General features: G+C 52.4%; 1 protein-coding gene across 2 annotated transcripts in view; it reads right to left on the bottom strand.

The window, feature by feature from the left end:
* RIMS4 (regulating synaptic membrane exocytosis 4) overlaps positions 1 to 16,220 on the bottom strand; it is a 65,335-nt gene extending 49,115 nt beyond the window's left edge. For both annotated transcript variants that reach the window (XM_007122999.1, XM_007123000.1), the window contains exon 1: positions 16,124 to 16,220. In XM_007122999.1, the coding sequence (XP_007123061.1) occupies positions 16,124 to 16,220 (97 nt within the window). The remainder of the gene's footprint in view (positions 1 to 16,123) is intronic.
* Positions 16,221 to 17,646: the final 1,426 nt, after the last annotated feature.

Below are 17,646 nucleotides of genomic sequence, written 5' to 3'. Positions count from 1 at the left end.
CTGACCCTGGGAGGCAGGCGGTAAAGCCAAGTGGGTAAGCTCAGACTCTGGAGTCAGACATCTGGGTTTCAATCCTACTTCTGTCTCTTACTGTGTGATCTTGAGCAATGTACTTAACCTCTCCATGCCTGTTTCCCCATCTATAAAACAGGGATAGTGACAGCACCTGCCCCATGGAGTAGTTGTGAAGCTCTGATGAGTTAAGGGAGGTGAAGTGTCAGAATGTGATGGGTACCGTGTGTTAACCATCCCTGTCCTCATCTTACAGAGAGAGAAGCAGGAGTGATTAAACAACGTGGTCAAGGTCAAACAACTACCAGTGGGAGTGTGGTCTCCAAATGCTGAAGACTTCAATTTTTGCCATGACTCGTCCATTGTAGAAAGTTTGGAAAACACCAAAGAAGTGCAAACTAGAAAACAAAGACTACCCATAATTCTGCCCTGCAGAAGTAATTATGGTCAATATTTCCATCTGTGGGCATGCGTGTATGTGTGTGTATGCGAGAGAATGAGAGACAGAGAGAGAGGAAGAAGAGAGACAGATGAGGGGAGGGGGAGACAGCCACAAAGACTGAGAGAATCCAAGATTTGCACCCCCCAACTCCCTTAATTGACCCCAAGTCCGTGCTCGCAGAGTCATGGCATCCTGTCTCACTCCGCCACTCCCCCGCCTTCATTTGGCCAACTCCACTCATCCCTTAAGTCTCAGCTTCGCTGTCTACTCCCCTCCTCTCCCCCAGGTCAGTTCTTCCAGCTCCAGCGTCCCCCGGCGCCCTGCACTTGACTTGTGTGGCACTAAGAGTAATGATCAAATTATTAGTTGTTCCTTTGGGTTGTCGAATGTCTAACGCCCTCCCACCAGACTGCAAACTCCATGAGGGCAAAGACTGGGCTTGTCTCGGGTCATCAGCAGCTACTGGAGAAGAAAGGGAGAGAGGGAGGGGAGAAGGGGGAGGGAGAGAGGCTGGGAAGGTTTGGGGTTCAGCTCCGCCTTTCCCAAATCAGTGCTCCCCTTGGTGGGATGCAGCAGAGAATCACACAGTCCCTGAACTGGAGGGGCTCTCAGTGTGGCAGTGAAAAGTGATGTCAGCCAGACTTTGCAACTGCTGGAGAGAGAGGAGAAGCTCAGAGTGCCATGTGAAGGCCCAGGAGAAACAATCAACTCCGCCCAAGAGAAGAGAGGTATGCTTCCTGGAGGAAGTGGCATCGGAGCCCTGAGGGGGAAGGTGGGGGCATCCCAGAAGACGAAATTGCCCAAGCAGAGGTACGGGAGGCAGAAAATTCGAACAAGCCTGCCAAGAATGGAGGAGCCGGTTTTTGCCTGGAAGTAATAACTGGCTGAAAAGGCTAGAAATGCGAAGTTAGATCATCTGGCCCTACCCCAAACTCACTTTCCTGTTCATCCTGTCACTTTCTCTCAGGTACACTCTCCACACACAGTCAGGCCTCTGAGCTGGCAGAAGCCATCCCCTGTCCCACGGCCCTTTAGCATTTCAGTGACTGCTGGCCTGACCTCCTGCGGCCCAGCGACTATTTCTCTTGGCCAAGGGCAACAGACAACTCCCTGCCCCCACTCCATCCCCATCCCCACCCTTGGCCTTCAACCAGTGACTGACGGGAGTTGGTGTATAAGCACCCCAGCTCCCTCACTCCTGGGTGGGATAACGGAGGTACATGTTCTACTCCGGGGGTCTGCAAACTAGGGCCCGTGGGCTAAATCCAGCTCACTGCCTATTTTTGTAAATAAAGTTTTGTTAGAACACAGCACCATCCATCCATTTATATATTGTCGGTGGCTGCCCTCCAACTGTGTAATCCAGCAGTTGGGAAAGTGACCTTATGACCCGTAAAGACTAAAACATCCAGGGTCTGGCCCTTTGCAGAAGTTTGCCAAGCCCTGTTCTACAGTTTCCCAGAGCCCCCAGGAAGACTCAACACAGTTGCCCTCGGTCCAGGGTAACTTGGCTGATAACACACTGTTTCCCCAAGTGACTTTCTCATTCCCCTCCTGGAGTTTCATCCATCACCTTCGGAAACCATATGAACCATGTACAACTGCTATTTGACTGCTTTGACTCCTAAAAATGGCAGTATCCTGTGGTTCAACCTAATACTTGTACTCAAATCCTTGTTTCGTGGGGAGCCCAAGCTAGAACAGGAAGACAAGCGTCATTGTGCCCATTTCACAGATGGGCCCTGATCTGACATGGTTCCCACGCACACGCTACAGAGGTCAGCTCTGGGGTTTTTTTTGTTTTGTTGTTGTTGTTTTTTGCCATGCCACGCGGCTTGCAGGATCTTAGTTCCCCGACCAGGTATGGAACCCGGGCCCCCGGCAGTGGAAGCACGGAGTCCTGACCACTGGACCGCCAGGGAAGTCCCTCAGGTCTGGTTTTGGACTCCCCACCCCAACCCAGTCAAAGCCTTGCCAGGTCCTTGCTATATGCAGTATCATTAGCACACCTGCCAGGCTACCCGAGGCTTACAGCTGTGGACTTGTTCACCTAAAGAAGAAAGCAAGGCTCGAAGAGACCTGCCCAGGGTCACTCAGCTGACAAATGGGCAGAAATGGGGTCTCAAATCCAGGTTTTCTTATGACAAATTCAGCGCTCATTCCATGACAAAGCAGCTACCCCTTAACTTTTCACCTCAAGGAGTCTGTCAGTCAGGGCCCCTACCCACGTCTCTGGAAACAAAGCCGATTTTCCATGAGCATCAGGTGAGCTCAAATAGGCAAACACCTGTCAGGCCCAAAAGTCTTTATGTTTGCAAGGTACCAAACAGAAAACCAAGATAGACACCTTTCAAAGGTACCTAGGGGACCTGTGGCGCAGTGGTTAAGAATCCGCCTGCCAATGCAGGGGACACAGGTTCGAGCCCTGGTCCGGGAAGATGTTTCCCCAAGTGACTTTCTCATTCCCCTCCTGGAGTTTCATCCATCACCTTCGGAAACCATATGAACCATGTACAACTGCTATTTGACTGCTTTGACTCCTAAAAATGGCAGTATCCTGTGGTTCAACCTAATACTTGTACTCAAATCCTTGTTTCGTGGGGAGCCCAAGCTAGAACAGGAAGACAAGCGTCATTGTGCCCATTTCACAGATGGGCCCTGATCTGACATGGTTCCCACGCACACGCTACAGAGGTCAGCTCTGGGGTTTTTTTTGTTTTGTTGTTGTTGTTTTTTGCCATGCCACGCGGCTTGCAGGATCTTAGTTCCCCGACCAGGTATGGAACCCGGGCCCCCGGCAGTGGAAGCACGGAGTCCTGACCACTGGACCGCCAGGGAAGTCCCTCAGGTCTGGTTTTGGACTCCCCACCCCAACCCAGTCAAAGCCTTGCCAGGTCCTTGCTATATGCAGTATCATTAGCACACCTGCCAGGCTACCCGAGGCTTACAGCTGTGGACTTGTTCACCTAAAGAAGAAAGCAAGGCTCGAAGAGACCTGCCCAGGGTCACTCAGCTGACAAATGGGCAGAAATGGGGTCTCAAATCCAGGTTTTCTTATGACAAATTCAGCGCTCATTCCATGACAAAGCAGCTACCCCTTAACTTTTCACCTCAAGGAGTCTGTCAGTCAGGGCCCCTACCCACGTCTCTGGAAACAAAGCCGATTTTCCATGAGCATCAGGTGAGCTCAAATAGGCAAACACCTGTCAGGCCCAAAAGTCTTTATGTTTGCAAGGTACCAAACAGAAAACCAAGATAGACACCTTTCAAAGGTACCTAGGGGACCTGTGGCGCAGTGGTTAAGAATCCGCCTGCCAATGCAGGGGACACAGGTTCGAGCCCTGGTCCGGGAAGATCCCACATGCTGCGGAGCAACTAAGCCCGTGCGCCACAACTACTGAGCCTGCGCTCTAGAGCCCGTGCTCCGCAACGAGAAGCCACCGCAACGAGAAGTAGCCTCCTGCAACGAAGAGTAGCCCCCACTCGCCGCAACTAGAGAAAGCCCACGTGCAGCAACGAAGACCCAACACAGCCAAAAATAAATAAATTAAAAAAAAAAAAAGAGCACCTGGAAAGAAACCCACCAGGAAGCACAAAATACACACATATATTCATGAAAAGAATTAAATGCAGCACAGAATGCTGGAAAGACCACAAGTGTTGGAGGCAGGCCCAGGTTTGCAGCCCTGTCCTACCTTTCACCAACTTGACCTTGGCCAAGCCAGGAGTCCGTCTGGACGCTCGATTCCTCCAGCCCCACCTAACGTAATGACCACGCACACCTTGTGGGACCATGGAGAGGGTGACCTGTAATAGGGGTGGGCACTACCCAGCACAGAGCTGGCCACACCTGCTCTCCTCACGCTGTCGCCAGAAGTTCCCAGACAGCAGGTGGGTAGACCCAGCCCAGCCAGAGCTCCTTTACCAAGCAGGACACCCATCCCACAGCTGCTGCGAGTTTCTGCAATTCCAGCTCACAGCTGCCCCTTCTTTGGAGAGCTGCTCTTAGCTGATGGGAGCTGCCTTGCCCCAAAAGTTATGTCTCCGCTCTCCTGCCGCCCCGGGGGGACTGTCCACAGCCCATGACTGACTGACACGGGAGTCCAGAAGGCCAGCCAACTCTGTGACGCCATCCGCCCTCTAGAGCTTCCACTGGGTCAGGCTGAGGCTAGCCCGTGGCTGAGTGCCCATCGTTAGCTGCTTCTTTTCTTGCCCATCCTGCATCCCGGTCTCACCTGACAGCACTGCATAGCATACCACCTGCACAAGAATCCACATCTCAAACTAAGACAGTGGGAACAGGAGAGAATTCTCCCATCTTCTATATGCTTTTCAAGTTGAAGACCGCTGGGAGGAGTCTAAGAATGCTACACATGTTAATTTCTCCCTCCCTCTTAGCACCCACCCGATTCCCATCAGGGCCAGGCTTCCCAGTTTGGGGGTCCCTCTCCCAGGACCCAGCATACCCAACAGAAGCTAGACAGAAGTGGCTGCAGCTTCCAGGGGCCAGATGGTTCAGGGGTGGGTTGGCCTGGGTCTGGGTGTGCCCCCAAGGCACCTGGTCCAGTCTCGTGTCGGGCCCAGGCAGATGAGAGATGTTTCTCGACATTTGCTGAGGAACTAATTAATTTCCATTACAGGCCCCAATTAGTGACATATCCTCCCACCCACTCCCAAGGCGACTCCAAGCGGCATTTCTCAGGGACACCAAGTACTGGAAATGCAGGGTATGGACTTGAAGCCTCAGGTGCCAACACGGTGCAAAGTAGCCACTTGGGTCACCTGGGAGAGAAAGAGGCCCTGACTGGGAGTCCAGAAACATCAGTTCTACTCCTGGTTTTACCAGAGACCTGCTGTGAGGCTTTGAGCAAACCATGAGATCCCTCTCTGGGCCTCCGCTAAAGATGCGAGAGACTTCTGGCTTAAGGGCTCTGAGACAGTAATAGCTAATAGTCTTAACACACTTCTACTGTATTCGGGCTCTCTACAAAGCATGTTACAAATACTTACTCATTTAATCCTCCTGACACCTTCAAGGCAGGGAGGGGCTGTTATGGGCCCATTTCCAAGTTGAGGAGACTGAGGCTCAGAGAAGTTAAGTCACTTGCTCAAGGTCACATAGCCAATGAGTGGCAAACCCAGGATTCAAACCCAGGCCATCTAGCTGTGGAGTGTGTATCATAACCACCACTGTGCTATACTGCTATACTGCCTGGTATAATCTGACTACTCTTGAATCCTCACAGGACTGGGCACCACCATAAGCGCTTAATAAGAATTTGCTAACTGGAAAATAAAGAAAACACTGGTAGCCTAAAAGACCGTACTGGTGGTTTGTGGGAGTGGGACTAGGTGGCTGAGGTGTGAGGGAGACTGATGTTTCCTTGGGTGTCCTTTGTGCTGTTTGGCTTCTCACCACATAACATGTTACTGTCAGTAACAGCAGCATAAAGGGTTGTGAGAGCTAGAAACAGTGTTTGTCCTGGGGAGGGGACAGGAGACCCAGAAGACGGAGGTGCCTGGGGCCCTTTTAACTGGATACTTTTCGTGCTTCTAAAATGTGGTACCAACTGCATATATTACTTAATCCAAATAATACTTATTCTTTTAAAAAGTATTCAATGACCAATCAGCCAAGGATCAGCTAGAAACTTTGGCAGGAGGGGATGTTCTGGGGATGAAAACGACCATAGAGGCAGAGGAGCAGGGGAGAAATCCAAAGGAGGAGATGGGGGCCTGGACAAGTGTCCCCTGTTTTCTGGGAGACTCTGGTTGTACCTAAACCAAGCCCACTAGACACCTCACTGTGTAAATGGGGATCCTGAGGCTCAAAAGACAAAGGGAAGCGGCTGGAGGAGATGCTGAGATTTGGCGGCTGAACAGAGACCTCTTCTCCTGACTCCTAATGCAGCCTCTCAGGCCCCACTGGGCACAGAGTAAGCACCAGCTGTCCAGACCCGAGCCAGGAGTCCCAAACGCAGGCAATGCGCTCCCACCATCCCACACTTCCTGCACCCAGGAAGTCTACAATAGCAGGAAAGGCAGTGCTGCCAATGTCCTGGATGCCTTCTATGCCTCACACATGCATTATCTCTAATTCTCACAGGGTAGAGTTATTCAATCCATTTTACAAAGCACGAGGCTGAGGCCCAGAATAGTTACGTATCATAATCAAGAGACACAGCTAGTAGGTGGCAGAGATTCAACCCAGGTTTGGGGCCCTCCAAAGTCTGTGCTCTTTTGCTAAACTGAGCCAACCCTCTTGGAGAAGTGTTTCCCATCAGTTGAGGACAAGTCTCACCGGGAATGTATTTGGAAATGTCTGTATCTTCAGACTCTGAGTTTTAAGGGACTGGATGGGAATCTTATCACATCATATGGTTTGTCCCCCAGATCTCCAATCTAAGCAAAATCTCAACCTTCCCTAGAAAATTACCAGCGACCCCTTTCTTAGAAACATCTAAATAAAATGACTCAGTGAAGTCTCTTGGTAGCATTTCCCAGCATTTTGCCCCTTAACATTGATGGTCCCTTTGATTTACTTCTTCCCAGCAGAGACCTGTCCTCAAATGAACCTCCTGGTTTTAACACATAGTCCTGCCTTTCCCCAATGCAGGAAAGGGACCGCCTCCTGTTCCCTTCGGTAAAAGGAGCTAGACCTGAGCCCCTCAATATTCCACAAAAGGATATTATGGTCTGATGTGTTATTCATGTCGACTCATTTATCACTTATACAGATGACTTCCAGAAGGACTGATGGGGTCCTTCACATTAAACCCAGTGCAAAGCGGGGCAGCAGCTGAGGCTCATTTGATCCGAGACCATGTGATGGAAACATGAGTGTCTGAAGACTAAAACCGGGTCCTGAATTTGGTACCCAATGTCCCCAGCATCTAAGACACAGGAAGCCAGGAGACATCCCAAGTTGAGAAGAACCCTTCATTTCTCTCCAGCTTTTTCTCTAACCCAGTGATTCTCAAAGTAGGCTCCCTGGACCAGTATCAGCATCACCTGGGAACTTGTTAGAAATGAGATTTTCAGGGGACCTCCCTGGTGGCGCAGTGGATAGGACTCCGTGCTCCCAACGCAGGCGGCCCGGGTTCACTCCCTGGTCAGGGAACTAGATCCCACACGCATGCTGCAACTAAGAGTTCACATGCCACAACTAAGGAGGCCATGTGCTTGCAACTAAGGAGCCAGTGAGCCACAACTAAGACTTGGTGCCACCAAATAAATAAATAAATATTTGGGGAAAAAAAAAGAAATGAGATTTTCAGGCCCTGCCCCAGATTGAACGAGAAACTCTGGGGTGAGGCCCAGCAATTTATGTTTTAACAAGCCCCCTCGATGATTCTGACCCGTTAAAACCAACAGTAACAACCACAATTGCAGCAGTAACCTCTAACTGAGCATCTACTACGTGCCCAGCATTAAACCCACGATCTCATTAGTCCTTATAACTGAGGAAATCTTAGTTCCACATGCCCGGCTCTGGGGTAGGTGTGTTTTGTGCATTATATCAATTTATTACTCACAATAACCCTTTGAAGAACTTGCTATTATTATGCCCCCCTTTCACAGATGAGGAAATTGAGCCCCAGAGAGTTGAAGCCACTTGCCCAAGGTCACACAATTTAGAAGCAGCAGAGGCAGGATAAAAATTCAGGTGTGTTGGATTCCAAAGCCATGTTCTTTCTGTCCCACCACGAAAGCTCCCCAGAGTTGCACAGCTACGTCACCCTGAAAAGCTATACAGCTGGGTCGGGTGAGAGTCGAGGAGGAGAGAGGGGCAGGCAGGGAGGGCAGAAAAAGCCCTTCCCAGACTCCACACTACCAGCTACAATGTGAAAGGAAGCCACGTGATGCACTTAAAGGCACAGCCACCTGTGTCTAAGGGACTAAAGAGACAGGGATTCGGGAGTTCTCGGCCTCTCTCTGTCTTTACCCAGCTGGGGGTCTTTTCCATTCCCAATCTGAACTTCAGTTTCCCCACCTGATACTCCTTATCATTGTCTACCAGGCTGAGTGATCTGCCCCCAGCTTACTTCTCTGACCTCGTTTCCCCTCATGCAGTCTAACTATGCTGGTCTGCTTTCTCTTCCATGAACGCCCAAACTCGCGCTGACCTCACGGCCTTTGCACCAGCTGTTGCCTCTGCCTAGATCCCTCTATCCCCTCATATTCCCATTACTGGCTCTGTCATTTAGGTCACAACTCAAATGTCACCTCCTCAGTGAGCCTTTCCTGACTATCTTACTTAATGTTATCTCCTATCCCATCAACCTGTCTTATTTCCATTTCACTTAACACAATCTGAAATTATTTATTGTTTAATTGCTTTCCTGCTTATTGTCTGTCTCCTCCACCTCAGAACATAACTCCGTGAGTGCAGAAACTGTGTCTGTCTTGTTCCCCCGCTATAGCCCCAGCACCTAGAATGCTGTTTGGCACTGAGCAGCTAATTAAATATTAGCTGAATGAATAATACCAAAGAAGAAAACCTAGACACAAAGGCCAGAGCCCTGGATCCTTAACACGTGACCTTGGCAAGCTGCTTTGCCTCACTGAGCCTCAGTTTCCCTCCCTGCCTAATGAGGAGAGTGGACTAGATGTTCTCCAAGGGGCCTTCCAAGACTGCTAGTCTTGGAAAGCCAGGCCTGGAACCTGCCCAGCTGGTCCATTCAGAAGAGGCAGCTGGCCAAGGTCCCTGCAGCAGCTGCCCCCTCCCCACCCCCACCCGTGTCCCTGCCCAGCCACGCAGTCATCTCACTCCCCCCTTGCAGAAACTGTTAATGAAGTGCGCACTGCTAAATGCAGTTACAATTATGGGGGCTAAGAATAAGGCGCTGACATCAGCCTTGTCAGTTTCTGAGTGAATCAGAAGGGGAGGGGGGAGGAAGGAGAAAAGGGGAGGGGGGATGGCTCTCTGGAGCTGTCAAGTGGAAATAGCACGGCGTTAAATATAATCCAGCATTGGCCTACATCGGTCTGGAGAGGCAGGTGATGGCTCAGCCCCCAGGGCCAGGGCAGACAACTAGATTCTTCAAGGAGGCCAGGCAGCCCTCAGATGGGGATCATCCAGGAACTGATGGCCAGGAAGGCACTCCAGTGGGCTGGGGTGGAATGCAGTGGGATGGCAGACCCTGGAGGGATGCATCTGGATGTGAACAGGCCCTCACACCCTGGCCTTTGTCAGTGGCTGTTTTGACAGCCCAAGCACAGCCCCTGGGGCTTACACTGCCTGTTCCCACCAGGAATCTCATTTCAGGCCAAGAGGCAGAGGGTGGTCTCTGGAGTCAAACACGCCTGGGTTTGAATCACCACCATGAAACCCAAAAAAGTCACTAAACTACACCAAGCTGCCTGGCTTTTCCTCATCTGCAAAATGGGTACATCGGCAACAGCTGCTACCTCTTTTGGCTGCTATAAGATTCAGTAAGATTATGGAAAGCACTGAGCACAGCCAAGCAAGCCTCTTGACCATTTTATTTTTACAACCCCAAGAGATGCTCAGACAAGGATAATTAACCCCTTTTTCAAGATGGGGAAACTGAGGCCCAGGACTTGCCTGAGGCCCTAGCACCAAAGTGGAGCCAAATCCGAGCCCCATGGAGTAAACTGGGTGGGAGAAGGAGAGAATTCCAGTCGGTCATTCCAGGGGACTGGGTGTGGGGTTCGGAACTGGAGCTCTGACAGTAAGACAGTGCGCTTGACTGGAAAACATTGTGGGGGGGGGGGCGGTACACAGATTACAGTGGGGGAGATGTCTGCACCCTTCTGAGCACATCCTCCAAAACTGGTGCCTTTCCAACAATTCTTAAAAGAAGTGCTGAAGCGATGGTTGTTAAGGCCACAATGAAGAGGTGTCAGAAGAGGCAGAGGAAAAGAAAGGCCCTGAGATGGGAGAGAGGGTCAGCTGGCTTGCGGTCTGCTCTCCTCCGCATCTCCGCCCTGCCCTCACTCCGCCTTCAGTTAGTTAGAACAGGCTCGGCCTCTGGGATGGAGGTGGGTGGGGAGGAAGGCAGAGCCTAGTTCTCAAAGGGAGACAAGGGGAATGGGCCCCTCCTTTCCCCTTCCCACCAAACAGAACCAGGCGGGCCCCTGGCAGCTGCAAAAGCCAAGGAAGCTGAAGCCATGAGCCTGGCAGCTTGGGGACAAGGAAGAGAGGGTGCCAGAGAAAGAGAGAATTTTAGGAAAGAGCTCGAACTGCATCAGAGCAGATCCATAGGCCAGTGATCTGTGTAATGAGGGAAGGGATGACTCCCCATCACCCAATTCTTCTGAAATACTTCTTTCAGAGTAATTTAAGATGAAGTAGTTTGGGTCCACGCTCTCACACACCACAACTTGAATGATGGGAACAACTGGTTCGATTCTTTACTATGCCTCAGTTACCTAAAACTAGAAGAGTTCTGCCCAATTCCCAGCCCGTGAAGGAGACTACAGTGCTTGGTGGTAAATGAGGGAAAGGGGCAGAGGGGGGACAGGAAGTGGCCTGCCCCAGGGACGAGGGTGGGAATGGAGGCTTCAAAGCCTCCACCTCATGCCCTCAAGTGGCCCTGATCCTGAAGGGTATTTTAAGGCCTCCCCCCTCACCACTCCCCCTTATCCACCCAGCCCCAGCCCCCCTTTAGGGCTGAAGTACTCTGTTCCCACCATCTCAGGGGGAAGGGATGGGACAGCAGGACATTTTGTTTCCCAGAAAAAGCTCAGGTCAAATTTCAAGGACAAAAGTTAGCACTTGGTCTGGGAAAGAAAACCTTGCCAAAAGGAGTAAATCGGGGAAGGGAGGGGGGATTCCAGTGGGGTCATTCCAGGTGCCTGGGGTGGGGCGGGATTCGGAGCTCTCATTACCCCTGCTGGGATCTGTCTGGCAAGACAGGAGTATCTCCACCCCACGAGCCAGGAGAAGTAACTCAGACAGCCCCCTCCATTTCCCCTCCGTCCAAAAACAAGGGGAGTGGGCTTTAGCACTAGTTTGTGGGACCCATCCACCATGCCACCCCACCCACCAGATTTGGTCTGAGCGGAAGAAGGCAGTACCACGAAGGGCTTTCCAGCCCAGAAATGTGGCCCGAACTGCTAGGAGAGGGACCGGTAGCCGGCCCGTGTTGCCATGGCAACTTCCTCCTTGCGCTGGATCGAAGCATCCTATGGGCAAATCGGAGCTGGCTGCTCCAGCTTCTCCGCCCCTCTCCCGGGCGGGTGGGGGAGAACTGGACACCAAAACCACTTGGTCAGACTCGGGGACACCATCCTCAATTCCAGACCCTGATATAGCAACGCCCTTTGGCATTTGCTGGATACTGAAGACACTCTTGCTCCCCAGCTGTGCCCCAAGGCAGAGTGGCAGGGCTGGGACTGTAGATGTAATGAAAATTAACTGTTAAAGAGAACAGGAAAATGGGGAGCTAGGTGGTCCCCACCCTCTTGTTCCACATGCAAGTCCCCCAAATCCCATCTTTAAACCCCCTCCAAGAAGAAGGGCCCAACTCTGCCTTAATAGCTATAACAGTGCAATAAAATTAGCTTATTAAAATTATAAAAGCTAACATTTTGAGAACCAGGCTACCCGCCCTCCTCAAATCCACAGATTCTTTTTTACAGTCATGCTCAGAAATAAGTCTTGCTTGGTAATAAGAAAGATAAGAGCTAACAGGTATTGAGAGACTATCTAGTGCCAGGTACTGTACTAAGCCCTTTTCATAGCACAAACAGCATAATAACCGCATAGATGCCTGAGTCAGACTGCTCAAGTTCAAATCCTACCACCCTCATTTCCCGGCTCAGTGACCTTGAAGAATATTCTCTCTGTGCCTCAGTTTTCTCATCTGAAAATGGGGAATGTTAAATGTTAATTTTATAGAATTGCTGTGAGGAAAGAAAACAATATTGAAAGTGCCTAGGAGGATACTTAGAGAAAGGTAATCATTTAAAAAATGTTGACCCTCCGTGGTCCATGCTATTATTTTCTTCCTCCAAGTCACCAGCAACCAACAATATAGATGTGAAAAAGCAGAGGTCACGTGTCTAACTCCTCCCTGCCCCACCCGTCCTCAATTATAACGCCAGTACCAGCAAGGCTGAGCCATGAAGACACAAACACAAAAAACGCCTCCCAAGAGCATGCCTCTCTAAAGCCTCAGCATCTTTGTGAAAAGGGGCAAAAGCAGTGTAAGTAATGGGTTCAGAGTGCACGATGCTCCTTGGGAGGAATTCTAGGAATCTGCAATGACCAGCATCCTGAACCGCAGGGTGGCTAGAAAGGGGTGGAAGGGGCAGCTTCCTTTGCTGACAAAATGTCCAAGTCTCCCAAGCCGAAGGTAGGAAAGTGCTCTGGCCCAGTTAAGGCTAATGAAAGTCTCCTCCTCATACAGTTTCTCAGGAAACCAGCTGAAGGGTGGCATGTAAGCCCTGAAGATGGCTCTGAGTCAATCCGGTTGATGAAAAAGGTGCATTGGACAGGAGACAGAAGCAGCAACAAAGGGGAGGCACCCAGATGAGCCAGAGGCCCATCAGGGACACTTCTGAGTCATGGGGACAGAGGGGCACAAAACTGGTGAGGGGAGGGAGCAAAGAAGAGAAAGGTAAAGCAAAGCCAATTCTGACAGCCCTGCAACTGGAGCAGTCTATGTTCAGTATCTGAGAGATATTCAAACTGCTTTTCGAAATTAGTTCAGGGTGGTGTCGTTCTAAAAGAATAAATCCAAGGGGCTTTTTTTTTTTTAGGAGAAAATTAATGACTTTGAGAAGAACAAGAGAAATTAAGCACAAAGACAACGTTCCCTACTTCCAATTTTCACCAGACACTCGTTAGCCTTCCCGAAAGGAAACTTCACTTTCTCCCTCCCCCTCCCAAACTCGAAGCATCCCTTAAGATGAGCAGACAGTGAGCATGAGATGCCCAAACCAAACTCTTGGCTGTGAGCCGCTCCCTGAGACCTCTTCACCTGGGAACCATTTTCTACACAGTGAGATTTGACTTTTTAAAAAATCCTCTTTCAGAGAGAGGGCTAGTGTTTTACTGGAAAGAGAACCAGAAACCTGATTTTTGTCTTGGCTGTGTGCCTGCCTCACTGGGTGACCTTGGGTTACACACACACACACACACACACACCCACACACACACACACTGGGGCTTCAATCTCACACACATGCATACATTCACACAAATACACACACAAAGGAAACTTCACTTTCTCCCTCCCCCTCCCAAACTCGAAGCATCCCTTAAGATGAGCAGACAGTGAGCATGAGATGCCCAAACCAAACTCTTGGCTGTGAGCCGCTCCCTGAGACCTCTTCACCTGGGAACCATTTTCTACACAGTGAGATTTGACTTTTTAAAAAATCCTCTTTCAGAGAGAGGGCTAGTGTTTTACTGGAAAGAGAACCAGAAACCTGATTTTTGTCTTGGCTGTGTGCCTGCCTCACTGGGTGACCTTGGGTTACACACACACACACACACACACACCCACCCACACACACACACTGGGGCTTCAATCTCACACACATGCATACATTCACACAAATACACACACACACCAATCTGGGGGCAAAAAAGGGTTGGACAAGATGATTTCTAGGTGCTCCAAGTGAAAAACTTAAGAATTTGAAGAAACCCGCTGGAAAAAAAAAAATAGGGACCTTTAAAAATCTCTAATATTCCATGAAGTTATCTCTGACTCACGTGAAACCAGAGCAAGTCACCAGCAACCAACAATAATAACCAAGGCATCTGAACCATGACATGGAGCATGACTTTGAAGAAAAACCCAACTGTCCCTTCCACTGATGCTCCTTGCCTCTTGAGACCCAAGTGCCCTGTTGGAACTTCAGGAGCGTCCTTGAACGTCAAGTGAGGCGTGGGGGAGCCAGCTCACCGAGGCAGGTGGGGCTCCCTCCCCAAGCCCCCATTGCTAGCCGGACTTCCTCTCCCGGATTTTGTTCCAGAGGAGGCCACTGGGTTAGGAGAGCCCCTCCACCCCTCCTCACCTTGCCTTGTCCAGAATAATAATACAACCTTCCTCAGCTGCGTCACGGGGGAAGTTAAGCCTCTGAACCTCAGTTATTTTTTCTGTAAAATGGTGATTCTGTAAAATGGCTCTGCAGTAACCATCTTTACTCCACCCCCATCTCCAGGTCAACAGCAAGACTGGTCTGTCAGGGGTCAGCCTCACATAGCCCCATTCATTCACTCAGCCAACACCTTCTTCTGGAGAACCTTCTGCCTTTCTCCCCACCTGCCTCCTGCTCCAGCAGAAAGACATGAGCACCCATCACCCACTGTTCCATCCAAGGCTTATCAGATAACGGGGTGACCAGATAAGGGTCTCTGCAGGCAGAGAGTCTTAAGCAGGGCCCATGAACTCCCTAAAACTGTGGACAAAAATTTTTGGACGGTGCCTATGTGTATTTTTTGGAGAACTTGTCCATATTTTCATCAAGTTCTCAAAAGCGTCCATGAAACCATTTTGCTCCTCCCCACCACACAGCCCCCTCTCTCTTTCATCCCCTCATTGATTAAAATACGCTCAGATTTTCAGCTTACAAAACACTTTTAACTTTACCTTTATGTCTGAGGTACTGTCATCCCATTTTACAGATCAGGATATGGAAGCTAGGGGTGGCATGACTTGCTCAAGGTCATGGCTAATACGGAGAGAAGCAAGACTGGAACCTCATTCCAACTCCTAATGTGGCACTCTTTGGGGAACTCTCACCAAAGCCCTCTAGGTACCCCACCTGTTGGTGGCTTTGCTTCTTCACCGCAGAACCAGATCTGAAGCCCTTCTGTTTCCTCTGCCTGGTCCCAGGGCCCCCAAGAGCTGTTTTCCCTACATTTCCCCGCCCCTTGGGCTCTGGCTGGGGTTGCGCGCAGGCCTGGGAGCCTGAGGTTCGGGCCGCTGTATGGTGGCCCGGTTCAGCCCACCTAGAAGGGCTACTCCAGGCACAAGAGCACCCGGGGTCAGGGGCACACTCCGGAGGGCGCGCAGCTGTAGAGTCGGTGCCGCCCTACGCCTCCCTCGGGGAACCGCCGGGAAGAACCGAGGGGAAAGGCCGTCACCCTACCGGTCCCCTTGCGGTCCGCCCCAGTCCTTAAAGGACTGGGGGAAGAGAAGGAGAGACAAACAGGGGCGCTCAAGGCCTTGGGCGCAGGGCGGGGGTCTTGGGCAGGGAGTCTCTGGATGCAGCCAAGACAAAGATGGAGCGGTAAGGTTGCGCGCCACCTCCAATGACGGGGGGAGCGTCAGAGCCCCGGGGGTGAGGCGGCCAAAGCCCCGGGGTTTGAGGAGTGGGCACATACAAGAGGCTCGGGGAGGGTGGCGTGTCGGATCCAGGGACAAGACCGGGAGCATTCAGTAGGCGCAGGCGAGTAGGGAGAGCTAAGTCCAGGCGACCCAAAGGGCCCACTTGCGGAAAAGGGGTGAATGCAGATGATCTAGAGGTCCCTGGGGGCAGCGGGAGGCGAGGAGACCCCACATCCTAGAGATCTGAGGTCCCGTGGGTGGGAAGGAAGACCCTGGGGGCGCATCACCGAGCGTGCTTGGGATTGGGGGTGGGGAGGAAAGAGTGGCCACCTCTTAGGGCGCACCGGGTCGGGGAGGGGGCCTCGGGATCTGGCTCCCGGGACGCCCCCCGGGGATCGGGGGCGGGCCACGCGCTTACCCGCGTCCTCGTCGTCGAAGGAGTTCATGCACGGGAAGTAGATGGCGAGCGCCTCGAAGGAGGCAGACAGGCTGAGGCGGCTCTGCGAGCGCTCCATGCCCGCACCGGCGCCGGGCGCCTCGGCCGCGGCGGCGGCGGCGGCCGGCTTGGGCAGCTTGGCCGCCCCATTCTTGACGCGGAGTACGGCGCGCGGCGTGGTGGCGGCGGCCCGAGGCCGGGCCGGGGCTCCGCAGCAAGGCTGGCGGGCGCGGCTGGGCCGGAGGGCGGGTCGGGAGCTGGCGGCCCGCGGACCCGAGGCGCGCTGTGCTCCCGGCGGCAGCGGTAACGGCGGTGGCGGCGGCGGCTGCGGCGGCTGCAGCTGTGGCGGCGCAGCTCGCTCTGGCCCGCGGCGCCCATCGCCGGACGCGAGGGGCGGGCTCGAGCCGCCGCCGCAGCCAATCGGCACCGCCCGAGGGAGGGGGCGCCGCGCGCGGGGCGTGGGAGCCGGAGGGCGCGGGCGGGGCCCCTGCTCGCCGCCCAGGCTGCCAGGTGTGCGCACCCCAAGGGAGGAGCGCGCAGGGCGGCTGCGCTCCCAGTCCAGGGGCCGTGCCCCCCACGTTGTCCCCTCCCCCACACTCAGCCCCCATACTCGCCCCGAATCCAGGCGTCCAGTCCTCGACTGAGACCGGCCTCCCCCCGGGACACAGACGCGCTGGAAAGCGACACAGTTACAGTGACCGGCACTCGAGATCCTCAGATTCACACATGAACCCGCAGAGGAGCACAAACAGGCACCCACAAGAGTGCATTCACTCTGCAATGTACACCACGGACACCCTCAGACTCTTACACACCCAGACAGATTCACCCAGACTCACTCACTCATAGAGACCCTTGGGGTAACCAATCCACAGACCCCCTTAGACTCCAGACATCCGAGACCCACACAGGTGGGTCCTGTGGACAGGACACAGACAGACTCACGGACACACACAGACTCACAACCAGAGACCTGCAGACACAGAGCGACAAACAGGGACACCCTTAACCACACAGGGAGACCCTCAGATCCCACATGAACCCACGGAGAAGTTCAGGTGGGCACACACACCCTCATGAACCCACACTCCTCACAGAATTCACACAAAGACACTCATTCTCAGTGATACACTCTCAGACCTGCACACAGACACCAGTGCCCCTCCTAACGTTGACCCCCTCAGCACCCATTCACATACACCCAGAAATACCCTGACAAGTCCTGTCAGACTCACACACAGTCACCCTCAGACCCAGACCCTCAAAGAGAGACACTCAGTCACACCTCAGTGGGCACACACAGGTTCACACCCAGACACAGCCCCACAGACTTAGTCATGACTGGTGATGGATACATTCTGATGCACAGACACCCTCAGACTCATACAGGGACACAGATACACTCCACCAGACTCACACATTCACCCAGACACTCCCACATATAACCCCCCAGGGACTCACACACACACACACACACACACACACACACACACACACACACGCTC

This window comes from Physeter macrocephalus, chromosome 14, assembly GCF_002837175.3.
Source record: "Physeter macrocephalus isolate SW-GA chromosome 14, ASM283717v5, whole genome shotgun sequence".
NCBI lineage: Eukaryota > Metazoa > Chordata > Mammalia > Artiodactyla > Physeteridae > Physeter > Physeter macrocephalus.
This window is presented reverse-complemented; position numbering and strand designations above follow the sequence as displayed.